We start from the raw sequence: 21,200 nt of genomic DNA on the forward strand, positions 1-21,200 counted from the left end.
ACTTTGGAACTGTTAAATGACAGTATTTAACCGAACCAACAGGTCCTTTAATTTGAATGGGGAAGAGGTATTTTAGGGTGTAGCAGACAGAGGGGCACCATGGTTATTCTGATCACAAAAGTTTCCCAGAATGGCTAGAAGATGTAAGCTAGGAGGGGAGAGGAAAAACAGGTAAAATTAAAGGACAGTTAAGACCTTAAAAATTAAAGGACATTTAATTAAAGGACAATTAAAGAGCAATGAAAATTGGATGAACTGGAATAAAAGCAAAGAACCTGGATTTACTTTAACAGTATGTGTTTCTTAGCACCTGTTTAATTTTACTGAGTGCTACCAAAGAAGAAAAATAAGACTCTCCTGGTATATAGTTGTGATAGCAACACTTAAAGAACTCTTTTTATGGTACTAAAGTGTATTCTCCTGCTTTCATTTGGGTTCTGATCAACATCTATCATAAAAAAGGGTGCAGCTGAAAGCATACTGTACCTATGCTCCCAGACCTCTAGGGGGCGAGAGTGCTCTTCAGTGGTTATTCCAGTTATTAGCAATAGCATAACTCCAAGAATCAAGTTCTTCAAAGACCAGGATCTATTACAGACAAGACTACTGACCCAGTGAATGCGAAACTTTTAATTCATTAAAGGAGCCCTTAGATTTCACTGTTAGATGTCAAACTCCTGCCTCAGTATGTGGAACCTATTTCAACGTTACTTCCTGAATTTATAGAGATCATGATTTGAAGAACAAATGGGTTGCCTCAAACTAGATGAGCACTATCAAGAGATAATGAAAAAGTTTTCACTGTCTTCCCACTAGAACCGTCACATTTGGGTACTAGAACTATAAAAGCAAACAGAAAAGGAAGGAAGTTAGAGATGCAGAAAGGCAAGAGATCCTGATGCGTACATGACCTGTATTGTATATGGAGCTATCAAATTTCTATGGAACAAAAAATTCAAGGGCCACTGAAAAACTGCATACAGTGTTATAGAATTAAAAATGACAACCTTTTACTCTCCCAGGTTGAAAATTTGCTGCCCCATAAGGGCTCTAATTTGAGGGTTAATAATTATATAAGTAACTCATCCCATAAAAACCAGGAGGTGACTAAAGAAATCCAAAGACCTAAAACGAGGAAAACATAAGTCTCATTGATCAGAGACCAATCATGCCATCTTTAGGATTCCAGGAGGGGTTTAGGAAAAGTGGCATATCCAAGCCTTTGGATAAGGAAATGATAACCACTGGAGCCACATGTCACGAATCCCAAATCCCAAATCCCAGGTGGTCAAAGAGACTTCACTTTTTGAGCAGTTATGACAGGCATGGAAAAGAACATTTCTTAGATACTTGTTTTGTATGAGGCACATATGGAATCCAGAATAAAACCTCATTTAGTCTTTACTCAAATCCTATGAGACAGATTGTTTTAAATTCAAATTTCAAATATTAGGCTATCAGGGCTCAAGGAAATAATGTAATTTGCCAAAGCTCAAATAGTTCATAAGCCACAGAGTTTCCAGGGGGTTGATGTGAGTTAAAGTTCATGCCATCAGCTGAAACAGAGGTCTCTAGCAGGGTGGGGAGGGCGATGCAGACGGCATGGTGTACACGCCTTCAGAAAAGATGCTTGACAAGTTATACTCCTGTGAACCAATGAACAAAATGGGGCTGGATGGTAACAATTCATCGATGACAACTTAGAGATTTGTCATGACCATGGGGCTCTCTGCTCTTTGAGTTGAGAGTTGCTGAAGAAATCAGAGCTATTAGGCCAGGAGTTAGAGCAGTTATCAGCGCATAATGCTACTGGGAGGAAATGGAAGGTGGGGCCTACTGGGAGTTGCTCTTGAGGGGATACTGGGACCTGGCTCCTTTCTCTCTCTTTGTCTGCTTCCTGGCTGCCATAAGGTGAACAGTCTCCTCTGCCATGTAGTCCACCATGATGTACTGCAACACCACAGGCCCAACTCAACCGGGCCAAGCAACCATGGACTGAAGCCCCCCAAAATGTGAGCCAAATAAACCCTTCCTCCTCCCAAGTTAATGGGCTCAGGTATTTTGTTGCAGCTACAGAAAGCTGACTAACACACAAGCCATTCTTATTATTTCCATAAAGATGATGCTGGGGTGACAGCAAATCGATCCAGTGACAGGATCCCTCAAGGTGCCACTCAGTGTGAACCTTCGCTGTTTCTCTTTTCTCTTTCCCTTCCAAATCTTAAATGACATTCTTTAACACTTTGTGTTTGGATTGTACCAATTTGTGGCTGACAAGAAATGAATTGTTATCTGTCCTTTCTTGTGTGTTACTCCTTTTTCCCTCCATGAGTCTGTATATTTTTAAAAGTTGGGAACCATGTCTTATAATTTGGTTTCTCCCTGGTGATCCACCACAGTCTGAGGAAGTAGAAGGCACTTTGTAAGTGACGACCTGTAGGTCAATGTGAGAATTATAAGCTGCTTCTTCATAACCCTTTTCAAAGGGTGGTTGTTTCGCATTGAATTGAGCTAACGAGAACAGTTTTCCTCTAAATCTGATGGTTTAAAGAAAAAAACAAACCAACCGAGCCAACAAGCTGCTTGATAAAATGAAGCCACCTTTAGGATCTACATGAGCAGGCTTATAAAATTATCACTGTTACCCTGGTAGCATAAGATTTGGATGTCAATGTCTTTGTGTGTAAAGAACTGTTGACTATTGGATTAGATTTCAAAACAGAAAACAGACAACTTCATCCTGTGTTTCTCGTTCCTGCTCTCTCATTTAGTGGGGGACTGCTGGTTAATCTTACCTTAAATTTCCCATCTGAAGAGAAAATGCTAACCCATTTATTGTCGTAATCTGCGATGATTATGTCCCCACTCGGGTGCACAGCGACCCCCGTGGGCCGCTGCAGCTGCCCAGGCGAGCGCCCTCGGATGCCGAAGCGACTTTTGAACTGGCCATCATTGGAGAATATCTACAGAGCAACGTACATAGTTAGAAGGTGAACACAGCACTGAAACTACCCAGGCGAAACAGGCAACACTTGTCACTCGTACAGAGTTTGGAACGTGCCAACTCTGTGTAAGAGGCGTCTACAGACACTAGTGTAAGTTTTCCTTGCACCACATATCTTAAAGCTAAAGCAGGAAATGTGCAACCACATCTATTTTATCGGTATACACAGACCAAGGCGAAGGAAGGGACCCACCTGCACACACTGGTTGTTACTGTCTGCGATTAGTATCTTTCCGCTCGTAGATGCAGCTACCCCCTGAAGATTTGTGAACTCTCCTTTATTTCTTCCTTTGGTACCTAGAAATAAATTATGAAATTGAGTACTAGAGAATTAGATTTCTCAGTTTCAGCAAAAGAATAATTTATTCTTCCACGGGTAACCTCAGAGTGATTTTTTTTTTCAATGCTGGGGATCCAGTCTGGGGCCTTGCATGTGTTTGTTAGGCAAGTGCTCTAACACTGAGCTGCGCCTTGGCCCTGCACTGCTCTGTAATTGTACTTAAAACACGAGAATCCTTCCGCCACATGGCGTAATTCATCCCGACCTAACTTCCAGACCAATAAAGTCTATGCAAAACCACTTTTTTAGGTGAATGCCAAAATATACTCAGATTGGCATTCGCTTAAAAAAGTGGTTTTGCAAAGACTTAATAATTAAAATGTACTCAGATTCCACAAAAATATAATAAAAACTAATGTTCTAATCATGTAGATGTAAGAGGAGAAGGCCTTATTTTAGGGTTCTGCCAAAATCCCAACCTGGGCACCTGAGTTTCAGACCATTTAACAAACTCTCAGGACACAGAGGTTATAAAAGTACAGGCTAATTTTCATAAACTGCATCTAGGTAAGCATACTTTTCTAAGGTTCTGGATCTCACTGGCTGTTGTATTCTTCCTGAAATTATATTTTTAAAACCCTAAAAGGATGCTTTCTAGATTAAATAACAAAGACAAGGAAATTAATATTAGGAAATATTCTCATTCTTACTGGATCCGTCTTTACAAGGAGAGAGGAGGCAGAGGGAAGAAAAGCAACACCATATCCAGGGTAACAATACCTGTTTTTTGTTTTTATAACTTATTTTAATAGGAATACATAAATATTAACAGGTGGAAACAGAATTTAAGTTTTGTTCAAAAATGACGTGTAGGAGGTTATATTTAAAAATTTTTTTTCAGAACTAGGGATTGAACGTAGGGCTTTTGCACCAAACTACATCCACAGCCCTTTCAATTTTTTCATTTTGAGCCAGGGCCTCACAAGTCACTAAGTTGCTCCGGCTGGGCTTGAACCTATGACCCTCCTGCCTCAGCCTCCCAGAGCGCTGGGATCACAGGTGTGAGCCACTACACATGGTTTACATTTTAATCACTGGAGAAAGGAAACTATAATTTCATTTATATTCAGTAGCAATTTGATACTTTGTTCCTATACATCCATCAAGAAGGGCACAGTGAAGGTGGTGGAAGTCAAAGCTGGGAATGAACGCTCCTGAAATAGTTTCTCAGTCTGGAAAGCGAAAGTGGTGATACAGTGAACTCAACACCACCAGAATTGCTGGGCAGAACAATCCCCGATAACCTGGTTCTCACTAGACCTGCATGGTTCTTTCCAGACCCTGGAGTACCATGTTACTGAAGTCACATTTCCTCACTGCTTCTGCGCCTCAGATGCGCTTGTAAGACAAAATTGTGAGATCTGGATCCTCAGACAAGCACCTTCCACACTGGGAGGGGACAGTGCCATTTTCTTTCAAGTGTATCAGAATCCAGGATCTTTTTACAGTTGACCTGCATAGAACCTTTTCAGCATGCATGAATGTGGTATTGGTGAACATGCTTCAAAAATGCTATGTTGGAGCTGGGGATGGTGGTTTGAGCCTGTAGTCCCAGCCTCACCAGAAGGCTAAGACAGGAGGATCACTGGGACCCAGGGGTTAAATAAAGGCTGGCCTAGGTGACATAATGAGACCTTGTCTAAAAAAAAAAATGGTGCACATGGGGTGGCAGAGGACAGAGGAAGGGGTGGCCGGCTCTTTAAGGAGGTATCTACTCATGTTGTTAATGTGGTATCCGTTTTTTGGCATTCCTCTACATAACAGCTGAACCACAGGTACTGCAAAACAGATGGGCCAGAAACAATTCTACTATATTCCGCTTCCAAGTACTTTTTCAAAGAGAGTACGAGTAAGTCTAAGGCCTCTTAAAAATTAAAAACGTGGCTAGGTGTGGTAACAAACACCTGTAATCCCAGATCGGGGGAGACTGAGGCAGGAGGATTGCTGTGAGTTCAAGGCCAGCCTGGCTGGACCACATGGTGGAGGCCCTGTCTCCAAAAACCGAAGTAAGTGAGTAAGTCAATAAAATTAAAAGAAAACGTATCAAACTGTGTGATAAAGAAAAGCACAGAATTGAGCAAGATAAGAAACAGAACCAAGTAAAGAAGTGTAGTTAAAAAGCAAGAGTCTTCCTGCTAGGACAGGAACATAAAGAAGTGTTTGACCATGCAAGGACAGCCTGGCTGCTGCAGCTCCTGGCTTGCGTGGAGCACGCACACCATGGCTTAGAGGGCAAACGCAGGGGACAGAAATACTGAGCATAAGGGGAGGGGCTAGGAAGACCTCAGCAGAGTAGATGAACCCTGCCTCGTGCGCTCCTTCATTTCACTTCATTTCACCTTTATTTTGCTAAGGACAAAGTTAATTCTGCGCAGAGAAGACTTATCAGGCAGCAGCAGTGACTGGAGGGAAGGGAGAGGATGGAGAACACAGAGCGGTAGAGGAAGTTCAGGGAGTGGCTTGTCCAAAAGGGTCCCCTCTCCTTCTGGAAACAAGGAGGCAATGCTGAAAGAACAGGAAAATATATGACCAAAAAACCCCCAAAACCAAAAAACCAAAGAACCACGAAACCCACTAACGCTGTTGTGCCTTGCAGAAAAACACACCGGTGAGCACTGGCAGAAATGGGAAACAACTGCATTTTAGGGAGGAAGACGTTTAGGCAGACTCCGTGGTGGCACTATTCAGAACCAAGAGAAGGAAGACCCTATGCCCACAGGAAGTGCCGAGACGGACTTGGTACAGCCCACCCCTGGTCACCAGAGCAACGGGACAGCATTGCAAAGGAAAGCTGCTGGAGCGCCGTTCTGCAGCCGCTCTGCGCTTGAGGGTGACCTGCCAGCCCAGGGCTCACTCTTGGTCTCAGGTTAGACATACTTGGAGTCTGTTGCTCCCTTGTAAATAAAACCACAGAGCCAGAGGAACGTCGATTAGTCTAACATTGTTTATATATTTTTAAAAGACGCTAGATGAAACAGACTCTGCCACTTTAATTTTAACCCCGAACTTCCTAATGCTGGGGATTAAATCCAGGGCCTCCACACTGAGCTACATTCCCAGGCCTTTCTCATTTTTTAATTTTAAGGCAGGGTCTTGTTAAGTTACTACATTTCCCAGGCTGGGCTGGAACCTGTGATCCTCCTGCCTCAGCCTTCCAGAGTGCTGGGATTACAGGTGTGCACCACCATACCCAGCTCACCATTAAACAAAACAAAATAAAACCAAAAACCAAAAAAACCCCCCCAAAACCCAAACAATAAAAACCAAACAAACTGTGAAAGCACATCAGAGTTAACGGTCTGTTAGGGTTTAGATCTAAATTGTCCCCCTAAAGCCTCCTGCATTTGGAACGTGATTGGGTCACGGGCACTGTACTCATGGGTGGATTGATCCACTGTGAATCCACAGCTGAGTGTGCTGTCAGCACCCTGCTCTTGCAACCTCATTTCAGCCTCAGAGCAACTGGAACGGTGAGCCTAAATAAACGTCTCCTCCTTTAGGATGTGGGTGCTGGCCTAAGACACCGTGTTACCTGTGAAGATGAAAGGACTCCACAGGCATATTCTGGAGGAACCACTGATGCCAACCATCTTTGCTAGCAGTTGAATTAGAAAATTTTCTATTTTCTGAGTGCTGATGCAGAATTACTGCATACTGCTCAAACATTTGTGTGTTGCAATGAAAAAAACCTGAAGTTCCAGGAGTTAGAAATATTTGGGATAATGCTTTGCTCTTTTAGCTTTTTAGTAAATTCTATTTGGTCTATAAGATGAAGTCTCCCTTTTGTCTCTACGGTATTCAAAATTTAAATGAAAACTAGTTCTTTTACAATGATTATAAATGTTAAGACCAAATGTATATAGTGCTATAAAATCTTTACATGTCTATTTTGATATAAATTATTTCATTAGATGTTTACCTATTAGCCAATAAAATGAACAGCATGAATTTTTAAAGTAATCATAAACAGTTTGGCATAATTTTACAAGAAAGACAACATTAGTTTTTTCCCAGATGTTAAACTAACATAGGCATGGGATAAATTTTTAAGGCAACAGCTTTTCACACATGTTCCTGGTCCCTTTCATGTACCTGTCCGAGAGGATTACAGAAGTGGAGTGAGACTTTAGATTGAAATTGGGGATCAAGAGATACGGATTTTCTCTCATTACCCACTATCATATGGAAATTATTGCTAAATAAAACAAAATACTTTGAAAGGAACAATGCAACAAGATATGACTCAACCAAGTAGAGGGTCTAACACAGGATCTTTAACAAAGCTGATGCTTAACAGATGTTTGCTGCATGAATGAGCGTGTGAATGAGTTATTATTGACTGGTACTCAGTTACAATCCATGTGACATGACGGAAAAGTGAAATGTTCAATAATATTTATAGTGCTTTCATGTATATTTGCTCATGTGTTCCCTTCCCTGTAATTATCTTATGAGTTACCAGGACAAATATTATCATTCCTGTTTTAAAAATGAGAAAGTGGAAACTAGACATATCACTAAGATGGTCAAAAGAAAGAATAAAACCTGGCTTTCCTGACCTGTTACATAATATTTCTTCCAATATATACATTATTTCTTTCTAATTAGACTTCAAAATACCCGGTTTTGGAGGTAAGAATCATTTACCCTTTGAGCTCACATGAATGATGTTCTCTCTTAAAGTTTTAGAAAACTTCCTCACTTGTCACACAGTATTTTAACTGTCCACATCCCTCACTTGACTATAAGCTGCCTGGAGGTAGGAGCGACATCTGCCATGTTCAGTGTTCTACCCTGGAATACAGAGCTATAGCTAGGACTGTGACTGTCCCAAAAGCCCATACATGGTGGGTCCCCAGCTTGTAGCACTCCTGGGAGGTAGCTGAAGCTTCAGAAGGTGGAGCCTTGAGGGAGGAAGTTAGGTCATTGGAGGCGAGTCCTCCAGTGGGCTCTTGGGACCTTGGGCCTTTCCTCTTCCTGTGTGCTTCTTGGCTGCACTTAGGTAACAGCTGACTCTGCCTCCCACTAAGATGTGCTGCCTCACCACAGCCTCAAAAGCAATGGGCCAAGAGGACTCAGGCTGAAGCCTCCAAAACTGTGAGGCAACAAACCCTTTCCACCTTTTCAGTTGGTATCTCAGAGAGTTTGTTATACTAACAAAAAGCTAATACACAGTACAGTGCCTAATAGGAAATACAGGTTGAATCTTTGTCCACTTTAAATGCAAGAAGAGCTCCCAAAGACGAGATTCTTGAGGAGTAGGGGCAGGGTTCCTATAATCACCTCAGATGTCAAATTAGCATGACCTCCCCTCTTCACATGTTTTAGGCATGAAGGGGGGTAGTTTGCAGAGATGAAGCCGAGAGTGAGGCGTGAAATAATGTCATAGCTTTCTGTAAAGCCTCTGAATTCATGCTAAGGGATCTTACACAGCCGTTTTTAAATGACACTGTTCTAGAGTGCAAATGAGTGTTCCACCCAACTTCTCATCAACTCACTGAGGTACGGCATATGGGTTACATAATTTGAAACCACCCACTTGTAATTCTCTCCCTCCCTCCCACGTCTTCCAGCTTCCCTTTGTTCAATGACTTTCTTTAGTAGCTGGTGAAACCAGCTCATGGGCTTCTAGTCAGCAAACTTAGTACTGGGGGAAAAATAATCCCTGCATTTCAAGCAGTTGTCATCAACAGGGGCTCCAAGTTACTTTCCTACACTCATTCAGAATTGTTTCCCCGAACAGTATTACAGGGACAACGGAACTCACCTGCAGTGTTGTTTTCAGGCAAGGGCAAACCGGAGTTCAACTTTGGAAACCCGCAGCAGGTAAAGGGCAGAGGTTTCACTTGTCTCAACCTCCAGTTCTTCAGTGGTGCTAACGGCTGGCTGGGGGCTCGGGGAGGGAGCTCTGGTGTGTAGCATTTGCCCTTTTCCATAGTGTAAATGCTCCCACTGTGGCCGACCGCAAGCCACCAAAATGAAGCCACCGAACGAGCCGGTACGAGCTGGGTCCAGCACACCATGTGATACTGTGCAGTGGATGTGTTATATTGCGGGCCGATTAGGAACTGAGAAAATATTATCTCCGCTAAGGGTTTTAAGTAAGATGACATCGAAATCCTTGGTCCTAAGGATTTTAGACAAGTTGCCTGGCTCAGAGCACACCTGTTCTTCCTTCTGTTTCCATTCCCCATCTTTCCTTCCCTTTTCGACTCTGCCTTTGACATTGCACCAAGGCTCATGATTTAAAGCAACTCCTCTACACTTTTCACTTCCAAACTGATCTCTTTTGCCTTGATGACTCTGCTATGGTCCAAACCCACATTCTGCGCTGCCACCTGGGTGATTAAAGCAGAAGCACACCTGCTCTTCCCCTTCCTCTCCTTATTGTGGTCGATAAAGATAACAACAGGGCCGGGGATTTAGCTCAGTGGTTTCGCTGCCTGCTGCATAAGCGCAAGGACCCGAGTTCGATCCCCGGTACCAAAAAAAAAAAAAAAAAAGATAACAGTCGACTGTGTTTTCTTTCTGCAGTGCTGGGGATCTCACCCACCAGGGCTTCTCACATACTGGACAAACACTCTATCCCCGAGCTACAACGGCCAACACTGACCAAGCCTTGCTATGTACTGCACTGTTCTAAGCCTCTACATGCATTACTTTAATCCTAACCACATGAGGCATGCATTCATGCCCTTCCCATTTCATAGATGAAGAAACTGAGGCATAGAGAGGTTAAATAATTTTCCCAAAGTTACAAGACTAATAGATGGCAGCCTGCGATTTACGCTGAGGTTGTCGGGCTTTTGAGTTCTTTTTTTTTTTTGGTACTGGATATCGAACTCAGGACCTTGTGCTTGCGAGGCAGGCCGTGGAACCACTGAGCTAAATCCCTGGCCCGTTTGAGTTCTTTAATGTGCTTTTAACTAGTTGTGTTAACTATTACTTCTATACTACAACTGAACATTATGTTAGCTAGTACGATCTGCTCTGCCTAAAATGCATGAGCATTATTCAGCGCCAGGCACTGTTCTAAACTCTTCTGTGTATAAACTCATCTAATCCTCACAACGACCCAATGAGCTAGGTTCTTCATTGCCATTTTACCAAAGATACGGAGGCTCGGAGAGGTTAGATAATTGGAGCTGGAGTCCAGAGTCCAGGGCAGTCGCATATCACAACCCACAGTGTGACTGTACACTCTACTGCCTCACATTCCAAAAATACACATGTCAAACAGCCGGGTGCTGAAACGGATCACAAGCTCCACACCCACCTGCTGAGCATTTGAGACTCGGCTGTTGGCTTCTATTCCATCCCATCATTTCTTTCTTTTTTTTTGGTACCGGGGATCGAACTCGGGTCCTTACGCTTGCGAGGCAGGCGACGGAACCACTGAGCTAAATCCCCGGCCCTATCCCGTCATTTCTAATCCCAGAGCTCCTGGTGCCACAGCCTCTCAGTATAGTCTCCCTGCTTCCAGGGAACACTTCCACACACTGTTCAGTGCCTGTCACACCGACACAGCCGTGGCAGTCAGACCTCGAGTGCACAGCATAGCATCCCTGGAGTCTGCCGAATGCAAGCTCCCTGTCCCCAGGTGGATTTCCTAATTCTGCAAATGCAGCTTGGGATTCAGGAGTTACTGTTTGGCAGTAACCACAGCACTGCGACACTTGTGGTCTGGGGACCACACGCAGAGGAGCAGAGGATCACAGAACACAGTCCTGCTCCGTATCCAGGGAGCACAAGCTGTCCATTTACAGCTCCTCGGATACCCAGTGTCTCACCTTCCTGCCTTTGTACCTGCTTCCCCTCCACCTGAAACTCTGTTTCCTACTTCCACCTCAGAGCCTCTGCCTTTCAAAGCCAGTTAAGGTTTGGATGTCCTTTCCAGGAATGTTCTTTAACTCCCAACCCCCTGCCAGCCTCCCTGCTGCACCACCCTGGCTTCCGCGCCTTGATTCATCCAGAAGCTTCCACGTATTTGCACGGCTGTCTCCTAAACGCCAGCTCCCAGAGACCAGAGTCAGAATCCCACCCCTGTGTGAGGCGCTCACACAGCAGGTCCACCATGAAGGTGTAAGGTTGAATGGAGTGACAGGAACGTAACTTATGATCGGAGTGTATTTCACCCGACCTTACTCGCGCCGGTTAAGCAGGGGGATGGAAGGCAACAGTGTGAGTTGAAATTATCCTTGAAAATCTTTTAGAGAGCCTAGAATGTGAGGATTTCTTTTCATGGGCATACAAAATGAACGTGTCGTATGAACCCTAATGTCATGTTTTGTGAAAACTGTCTATCTCTCAGCACAAAATCAGTGCCACAGAAGCTCAGGATGTGTAAGAGTGGCTGAGGAAACAGCAGAGTCCTGGCTGCCACCTCGAAAGTGTGACGGAAACTGACAGACTCCTGGGTTATACGTGCAGTCTTCCACACACGCACAAAGGGACTGTTCGAATTGGAATGTTCAGTTTTCACAGCTACCAGCCCGTGGTTCTAAAACAGAGGTGTAACTGTGAAGGAAGTTTAACTTCCTCTCGTTATTTTTTATTTTATTTATTTTTTTGGTACTGAGGATCGAACTCGGATCCTTGCGCCTGCAAGGCAGGTGGTGGAACCACTGAGCTAAATCCCTGGCCCCTACTCTCATTACTAATAGAAGCTTTCCCATTTGTAGTCCAGAGTGCGGAGGCTGAGAAGACAAGGATTGGGGCCAGCACGGTTTTACCTTGTCCAGCACCGGCCCAGGCACAAGTCCCCATGAATGACTGCCCCGAACTTCCGTGCACTGTTATCCAGTCTGGGTGCCCCTGGGCCGCAGAACGGGGGCCTCGTCGTGGTGAGGAGGAAGTCAGATCACGAAGGAGGGCCCAACTTGATCCTACTCGAAGGGACAAAGTACTCACACAAAGTATTCTTCTAGGTTTTGCTGGGGATGATAAATGACTAATGACATCGTCCTTGACCTCAAGGAATTAACAGTCTTGTGGACTAATAAGACCCAGGCATAAATAATAATCCCTGTAGTTTCTAAAAGAGACGATGGTATTGGAGGAAAGCCTAAGGTTGGGGAAAGAAGCTGCCACGATGGTGCACAGCTGTATTTCCAGCTCCTCGGGAGGCTGAAGCAGGCTGAAGTCTGAAGTCACTCTGGACAACTCAGCAAGACTATCTCGAAAAGAAAAAACAGAGGGTGGGGTGAGACACTGGGTTTGGGGATGTATCTCAGTGGTACAGCCCTTGTCCACCATGCACGAGGCTCTGGGTTCAAATCCTAGTACTACCAAGAAGCAGGAAGGGGAGTTCAGGGACAAATGTACTCAGGTGAGTGGGCAGAGATACTGTTCAAGGAAAAGTGGGCTCTAACATGGATTTGCCCAATGACGTCAGTTTATATTCCTCTGGCCTTTGTTCACTACGCATGATCTCAAACCGTCAATCACGTTCTCTCCTCTTCAGTTTGCTTTTCTCTTCATACGGTCCCTCTGCCTGAGAGGACTTCTCCACTTGTTAACACAGCTAAGTTCTACTCATCATTCAGGTCCTGGCTTAAATTCTTTTTTATTTTTATGCCTTTCCATAATAGTCCTTGGTATTGGAGTTAGTCATGTATCTGTCATCTCAATTGTAAACTCCTTGACAGAGAAAGTTTCATTTCTTTTATTTCTATATACTCATTTAGTATAATACCTGTCAGGTACCAGGTGTCCTAGAAATAGTTTTAGAGTTATATTATTGCATACTGAGAGGGCTGTCTTTATTTTTTTGGTACCAGGGATCGAACGCAGGTCCTTGTGCTTGTGCAGCAGGAGGCGAAACCACTGAGCTAAATCCCCGGCCCAAGAGGGCTATCTTTTGACTAGACTCTGAGTTAGAACATAAGGTTAAAAAAGAATTTTTGGTTTTTTTGTTTGTTTGTTTGTTTTTTTGGTACTGGGGATCAAACTCGGGTCCTTGCGCTTGCGCAGCAGGTGGCAAAACCACTGAGCTAAATCCCCGGCCCTAAAAAAGAATTTTAAAATATACTCAGGAATCAATTTAACCAAGGTGAAAGATCTATATATTGAAAACTAAGACACTGATAAAAGAAACTCAAGGTGATACAAATAAATGGAAAGAAAGCCCATGATCATGTATTAGAAGACTCAATATTGTTAAAATGTCCATATTACTCAAAGTAATCTATAAATTCAATGCAACCTCTATTGAAACTCCAGTGACATTTCCCACAGAAATAGAAAAAGTAATCCTAAAAGTCATATGGAGTCACAAAAACCCCTGAATAGCCAAAGCAATTTGAACAAAAAGAATAGAGCTAGACGCAGCATATGACTTGATTTCAAAATCTACTTCAAAGCTCTTATAATAAAAACAGCATAATACTGACATAAAACAATCACATAGTCCAATGGAACAGAATAGAGGGACTAGAAATAAACCCACACATTTATGTCTAATTGCTCTTCAACAAAGATGCCAAGAACGCACAATGGGAAAAGGACAGTTTGTTCAACAATTGGTGCTAGGAAAACTGGATATCAACATGCAGAATTCAATTAAATCCTGACCTCATATTATATACAAAAATCAACTCAAAACAGGTTAGCCTTAAACATAAGACCTGAAACCATGAACATTAGAAGAAAACACAGGGGGAAAGCTTCATGACATTGGTCTGAGTAATGATATTTTTGGGAGATATGAAGCTGAAGCCAAAAAAAAAAAAAAAAAAAAAAAAAAAAACAAAAATAGACAAATAAGATTACATCAAATTTAAAAGCTTCTGCATAACAAAGGCAATAATAATCAGAATGTGGATAAACTACAGAAAAGAATACATTTGCAAACCATACATCTGATTCAGGGCTATTATGGCTTAGATCTAAAATGTCTCTCCAATATCTAATTTGCTGGGGAGAGGCGCTTTTGGAAAGTGACTAAATCAGGGGAGTGCTATCACTATACTTGTCAGTGAATTAACGTCTTGATTAGTTCGTAGCAGAATGTGCTGTTAGGAGGTGGGACCAGGTTGGACGAGGTAGGACATAGGGTGTGTGCCTTAGAAGGGTGTGTCTCCAGCTCTTTCCTTCTCTCTCTGCTTCCTACCACCATAAAGTGAGTAGCTTTGCTCAACCACAGCCTTCCATTATGATGTTTCTGCCTTGGAGCCAAATGACCATGGACTGAACCCTTGAAACCATGAGTCAAAACTCCTTTAAATTGTGAGTGTCAGGTATTTTGTCCCAGTGGCAAGTGATACAGGGGCTAATATCCAAAATACATAAGGAGCTCAAACAATTCAATAGTGAGAAAACAGCCTGATTCAAACTAGCCGAAGGATCTGAATAGATTTTTTCCAAGTGGCCAACAGGTATACAAAAAATGCCCCAAATGACTAAAGATTAATGAATCTTTAGGGAAATGCAAAGTAGAACCAAAATGAGGTATTACCTCACACCTATCAGAAGGGTTATCATCTAAAAGACTAAAGATAAGTGTTGACAAGAATGTGCAGAAAAGGGAACCCAGGTATAATTTGGTGAGAATGTAATACAGCCATTATGGAAAACAGTATGGAGGTTCCTCAAAAAAAAGAAAAACAAAACTACTTATACGATACAGCCACATCATTACTGGGTATATATCCAAAGGAAATGAAATCAAAGAGTTCCCTGCATCCCCATGTTCACCGCAATATTATTCACCATAGCCAAGATACAGAATCAAGCCATGTGCGCATCAAAGGACTGGATAAAGAAAAAAAAAAAAAAAATATATATATATAGATATATACACACACATATGAATACTCTTCAATCTTAAAAAGAAGGAAAACCTGTCATTTGTGACAACACAGATGGACATTATATTAAGTGAAATAAGACAGGTACAAAAATACAACTACCACAGGCTCTCACTTATATTGGAATTTTAAAAAATCAGACTCAAAAACAGAGTAACATCATAGTTACCAAAGGCAGGGTGGGGTGGAGGGAAGCTTAGGAAGATGTTGGTCAAGGATGCAAGATTTCTGTTAGGCAGGAGGAATAAATTCATGAGATGTACATCATGGTGATCACAGTAACAATATACTGTACACTTAAAAATTGTTAAGAATAGATTTTAAGTATTCTTATTATTACAAAATATGGTGAGATAATGCATATGTTAACATGATTTAGGCATTCCACTATATATGTGTTTATGTATATGAAAATATCATGTGGGAGACCATAAATATATATAATTTTTACTTGTAAATTAATAATTTAAAATGAGGAACAGGGCTGGGGATTTAGCTCAGTGGTTTCGCTGCCTGCTGCACAAGTGCAAGGACCTGAGTTCGATCCCTGGTACCAAAAAAAAAAAAAAAAAGAGGAATAAACCAGTCGGACTTGCTTTAATTTCTTTTTTTTTTTTTTTTGGTACCGGGGATTGAACTTGGGACCTTGCACTTGCAAGGCAGGTGGCGGTAGCACCACTAAGCTAAATCCCTGGCCCAGATTTGCCTTAATTTCTGTTTCTCTATGTACTTGCTCTTAACCAAAAGGCCAAGAAGGATTGTCTTCTATTCCTATAGACCTGTGGTGCTTTTTTATGGTAGCCTTAGCAAACTAAGACAGCATTTTTACTTTATAAATAAAGTCAGAATCATGGTATGACATGCACTGCTCTGAGCTCCTTACAAATATTCAAATTATTTCATCCCATTCCCCCAGGGCTCGGGAATCCTCACCGCTGCACTTCTCATTGGGTAGGACGGGAAAAACAGAGCTCCTTGTCCAGGGGTAGGAGCTGGGGACAACCCAAAACTGATACAGTTGGGAGGGGGGAATATGCTACATCTCTTTCCCCAGGGGGGCAGCAGAGGAGGAAATGACTCTTATTAATAGTAATAATAATAAAAGCTTAGTGACTATTAACTGAGTATGTGTTGTTCATAGGCTAGAGCTAGACATTCAATTCTCTCATTTTACCAAAGCAACTTAATAGGACCATTTCAGTCCCTTTATTTTACAGGCTTCAGGAAGGGTGAGCCAGCTGCCCAGCTGGAATAATCAAGGTTCAGATGTGGATCTGTCCAATTCTGCTCCTCTGCCCACCTCCTAAGGGGCAGGCTTGGCTTGGCTGGGGGCAGGGGTGGGGCTGGAACTCCAGAGTTTGCTCTACAAGCAGGAGACCCATAGGGAGGAGCAAATTAAACTGTCTCAAAAGAAAACGCTAAGAGAGAATCTCACAGCCTTAACCATTACACTTGCAAAGAGGACAGCTCTTTCCCTCTGGATACACCAGGCGTTAAGCTTGAAACTTAGAGCAGTTCTGAGAAGGAGGTACTTTCGTGTTTTCATTTTCTGGTCATGGAAATTAAAGTTCAGGGACGCTGAGCGATCTGCCCAAGGCTCAAGGGAAGTGGGGGAACCAGAGTGGCAGTCGTGGGAGGCTTCCGACCCCTCTCTGGCCCAGCTCTTCCCACTGCACAGCCAGAGTTCACGAGGGCTGGCGAGTTCTGTACACACAAGTCGCATGGTATATTCCAAAATGCTTTTTGGTTGGTGCTGACACAATCATAATGTTAGGCAGAAAGTCGGTCATTAGGAGGCTAGAGATAGGTGGCTGGGAGGAGGCTTTGGTTTGAAAAGCAAAGAAGATGTGGTTTTTCTTCTCCCTTAATCACTGGCTACAGAGCAGATCTACACAAGCTTGTGGTTTCCAACTTTAGCTCAAGAGAAAGTAACATCTGATGAAGGTGCCGATGAGATGAGGTCGAGCCCAATTCAGGCTGTCGGTGAGGGGCTGAGAAAACCTTAAGGTCTCAAAACAAACTAAGGAATAAACGGGACTTCTCTCCGAAGCAGGAAAACACAGCCCGTTCTTTCTGTACAAGAACAATAACACTGTCAGGGATCACCACAGGGCAACCAGGTAGAATCCTGGGCCCTCCACCTGCTGCCCACTGAAAACATGATTTGTGTTTTCTCCTGGGACAGCCAGGGACTTAAAAAGCTTTTCTTTTTTTGGTACCGGGGATGGAACTCAGGACCTTGCACTTGGGAGGCAGGCGGCAGAACCACTGAGCTAAATCCCCGGCCTTAAAAGCTATTTTTGTTATGAACCTTAACTCTTCATTTGGGCCTACAGATGCCCAATATGTGACTAAAAGCAAAACAAAGTTTGACTTTTATTTTAAAAGGAAGAAGCTGGCAGGAATCTTCCTATTAAGTTGTAAAATGTGGGTCAAATCTCTTCTCAGCTCTGCATATATATGTTAATCACTTACGGAGTGTCTGTTTTAAAATTGGCAAAAGAAGGTTACTTAGCCCTGGATTTACATAATCTCAGTCTCTTCAAGACTAAAGACACTGGGATGGGCAGCTTCCAGGCACATTCAACTCTGCTGAGAAGTCTGCAGCCATTGTCCCAAACCTGCACATCCTAAACTTTGACCACCCAGGCACAAAACCATCCCCAGGCCATACAGGATCTAGGACAATGGCACCAGGAATGGAACATGTGACACCGGGACTGAGATAATGCTCCGCTGGCCCCCAGCCCACCAGCTAACCCCAAAAGCAGGCGTCTTTTGGGGAAGCCCAGTCGGAATCCCTGTGTCAAGAGTCCTAAGCTGAAGTCTTTTCCTTTCTTGGCTCTAGCTGGCCAATTAAAACGTTTTTCCCTGTAAATGTGTGCTTTACAAACTTTTGTTTACTTTTTTTATTACTAGAAAAAAAAAGTAAGCAAGGACCCAAGGTAGCCGGATGGAACCCAGGGCTCCATGCATGCCCAGTAAACATTCTACCCCGAGCGACATCCGAAGCCCTACACCACGGCCTCAAATATTAATACTGAGCCGCTCTGCCCAAGAATGTTCCAAGGGGCCTTCACTTTCCAAGACGTCTCCTGGAAAAGGTTCAGAGGACAGAAAAGTCTACGAGTGCTGCCTGTTACCCCTCCCCTGCCCCAGAGCCTCATGGCGCTCACCAGCAGATTCTACAGGCTCTAAGAAGGTCTGCAGAAAAACAAACGTTTCTTTCATTAGGCCCAGGGTTTCCCCGGTGCACCTGAACCGCGGGATTGCCTGTCTACAGGTGTCAATCAATACGAGGTGCAGAGCCCTCTCCAGAGATGCTGCAGTCAGGGCTGAGGAGAAAGAGAAGTAGGCCGGGGCTCTGATCTGAAAGAACCGAAAGGCACTTTGGGCTTGGGGTGGCTGCACAGTGCAGAGCACTCGCCTACCATGCATCAGCCCCCGGGTTTGATCCCAGCACTGCAAAAAAGAAAAGAAAAGAAAACAGCAACTTTCTCTTTCCTTAAGAATGATCAAGTCCTTTGTTGTTTACATTTAGTTTGCTTTCCACTGAGAAAATAGACAATTAAAAATAAAATACAAACGTGAGGCCATAAGTCAGACCAGGGAAGGGCTGTCTGCATTCCCAAATGTCTTGCTTGGACCTTCTAGGGTGCTTCCGAGCCCCACCTCAGTCGGGTCCTCCACCCTCCCTCCTCCGGGCTGCTCTTCAGCTACACGACCTGTGGTGAGCCCGACCCCAAGCCAGGAGCGGCGAGGCGAGAGGCACATTTGAGAAACACGGAGACGGCCCAGACGCAGGAGATGCCGAGGCTGCGCCTGTTTCTCCCCCTCCGTGCACTTTCTAATTTTCTAGGATGAATACGCAGCGCTTACATTTTTAAAGAGGAAGAGGAGAAAGAGGAGGAAGGGGAGGAGGAGAAAGAAGAAAAGAAGCGGGAAGAGGAGGAGGGGAGGGAGAGGAGGAGAAAGAGAGAAGAGAACGCGAAGAAGTGGGGGAGAGGAGGAAAACGAAGAACGAGGAGGGAAAAGAGAAGAAAGGAAACAAGGCGACCGCGGGAGGAGGGAAGAACACCCGGAAGGGAAGGCTCCCCACGCGCAGCCTCACCCCGCGCCCCGGCCCCGCCGACGGCGCCCCCTGGCGGCGGCCGCGCTGCTCACCCACGCGGAAGATGAGGTCGTCCTCGATGGGGTTCTCTTTCCGCTTGCCCGTGCTGTACATGCTGGCCGGCCGCTTCACCGCCTTCTGCTTCACGTGGCCGCTGCCCGGGGACTTGACGCGCCGCTTCACGCCCTCGGTGGTGGGCGACACGTCGGCCGAGCGGATGACCTTGAGCTTGAACGGGCTGCCCCGGATGTGCTGGTCGTAGAGACGCAGGGACAGTGTGAAGTCGCCCTCCTTCTGCACCGTGTACAGGAACTCGTAGGTGCCGTTCTTGTTGTCCAGGATCTCGCCGTCCGCCACGCTGCCGTCGGGGGTGCTGAGCTCGGCCGTGAGGTAGGCGTTGCCGGTCTTGCACAGCTCGCCGTCCTTGTCCTTGGTGGTGATGGTCACGGACATGGGCTGCCCGATGACGGTCTGCCGGAGCCCCTCGCCCGTGGCCACCGTCTCGGAGGCCACGGCGTTGGTGGTCAGGATGGTCCCGAGGTTGTGGATGGATTTCTTCAGGCCCTCGGTCTCCACGATGAAGTCCAGCTGGTCGTTCTCGCGCGGGTGCAGGGGGAAGTCCTGGTCGGCCAGTTCGTTCAGCTTCTCGCTCATCTGCTTCTTTACCAGCAGCACCTCGGTCTCCGTGCCGTGGTTGAGGGCCTGCGCCGTGAAGCTGCTGCAACTCTTGATGCTCTCCTGGCCCTGCAGCAGGGTATCCAGCTGCGACTGCAGCACCTGCGGGAGCGGAGGGCGGTGAGGTCTCTCTGCCCGCCCGGCCCTCCTCCTGCGGGAGGCGCTCCACACCGCCCACCAGGGGCGGGAGAGCCAGGTTCCACAGTAACACCCGGTCCTCATTCCCCTGGCCTGCTGGGGTTCCCTCCCCCTTGCCCGCCTCATCTCCCACACTGTTATTTTTGGGTCATGGGTTTGCACAGGAACAGGGAGAAGCTGTCACACCCAAGAGCTGTGGCAAACAAACTGCCGGGCCTGACATCTTAAATATTCCTTATTCAGTATCTTTCCCGAATGTTCAAAGCTCCCCGGTCAGCTCCTAAAGGAACAGAAACCAAACACATGAGAAATCTCCACACCTAAATACCAGAAGCGTTCAGTGCTTGGTTTTGTGAACAGACATGCAGAGCTGAACAAAGAGGGCAGTCAGGGTGCGCTTTGGAGTTGAGGAACAGGTTGGTGTGGATGGGAGAGCAATTAAGAGACATTCCACGTTGTAATTAAGGAAGGAAAACAATCCAGTTTAACCCCCAATCCTGAAAGCATGACATGATATTCAGCCTCACCTTTTGTCAAATTATAAATTGGTACTTAAGGTCATGATATCATACCGTTTTGCTGAAAACAGGGAAGAAAAACAGAGCTGGGTTATTTTGTTAAATGCAAATGACAGTTTACTGTATGATGGTGACATTTAAGAACCTATTTGAGTCCCTCTGCTGCTACTGGGATACAATCAGCCAGCGCTGTTAAGGGCCCAGCTGTCACATCCCCAGTATGTGAACTCGGGTCCTTGCACTTGCACAGCAGGCGGCGAAACCACTGAGCTAAATCCCCGGGTCCCCTACTGGAGTCTTACTTTGTGTTTGAGGCCATAGTTGACTTCCAGTTCCATAAGCAGCACACTCTTGCGCACGTTTAAAGTCTTCTGCAGCTCATCGAAGGTGGAGTGGATATCATCCACAATGCTGGCCTTTTGGTTGGTTAGCTGATGAATGATTTCTGAGATGAACTGAAGAGCAGAATCTATTTCCGGGAGCCTGGAGGACAGTTGTTAGAAATCTTTAACATCAAATATCCCAAAGTACTGTAACCCAATACTGTTTTATAACTTTTTTCTATGGCTTTTGTCATCTTTAGAATGGACTAATGGACAAATGGGCT

The 21,200-nt window shown here is 44.7% G+C and overlaps 1 protein-coding gene across 12 annotated transcripts in view; it reads right to left on the reverse strand.

Annotated features, from left to right (window-relative positions):
- Trim2 (tripartite motif containing 2) overlaps nt 1–21,200 on the reverse strand; it is a 169,707-nt gene that overhangs the window by 24,912 nt on the left and 123,595 nt on the right. For all 12 annotated transcript variants that reach the window (XR_015449067.1, XR_015449066.1, XM_087205760.1 and 9 more), the window contains 4 exons: nt 20,896–21,076; nt 19,316–20,039; nt 3,198–3,301; nt 2,796–2,963 (listed from right to left, as the gene is read on the reverse strand). Coding sequence is in view for 10 of the 12 variants with exons in the window: in XM_087205760.1 (XP_087061886.1) it covers nt 2,796–2,963; nt 3,198–3,301; nt 19,316–20,039; nt 20,896–21,076 (1,177 nt within the window). In the remaining 2 variants the exon portion in view is untranslated. The remainder of the gene's footprint in view (nt 1–2,795; nt 2,964–3,197; nt 3,302–19,315; nt 20,040–20,895; nt 21,077–21,200) is intronic.

The sequence above is a fragment of the Heterocephalus glaber genome, unplaced genomic scaffold (genome assembly GCF_053883595.1).
Source record: "Heterocephalus glaber isolate CG9 unplaced genomic scaffold, H.glaber_assembly_v1.0 deba00000613, whole genome shotgun sequence".
Classification (NCBI taxonomy): domain Eukaryota; kingdom Metazoa; phylum Chordata; class Mammalia; order Rodentia; family Bathyergidae; genus Heterocephalus; species Heterocephalus glaber.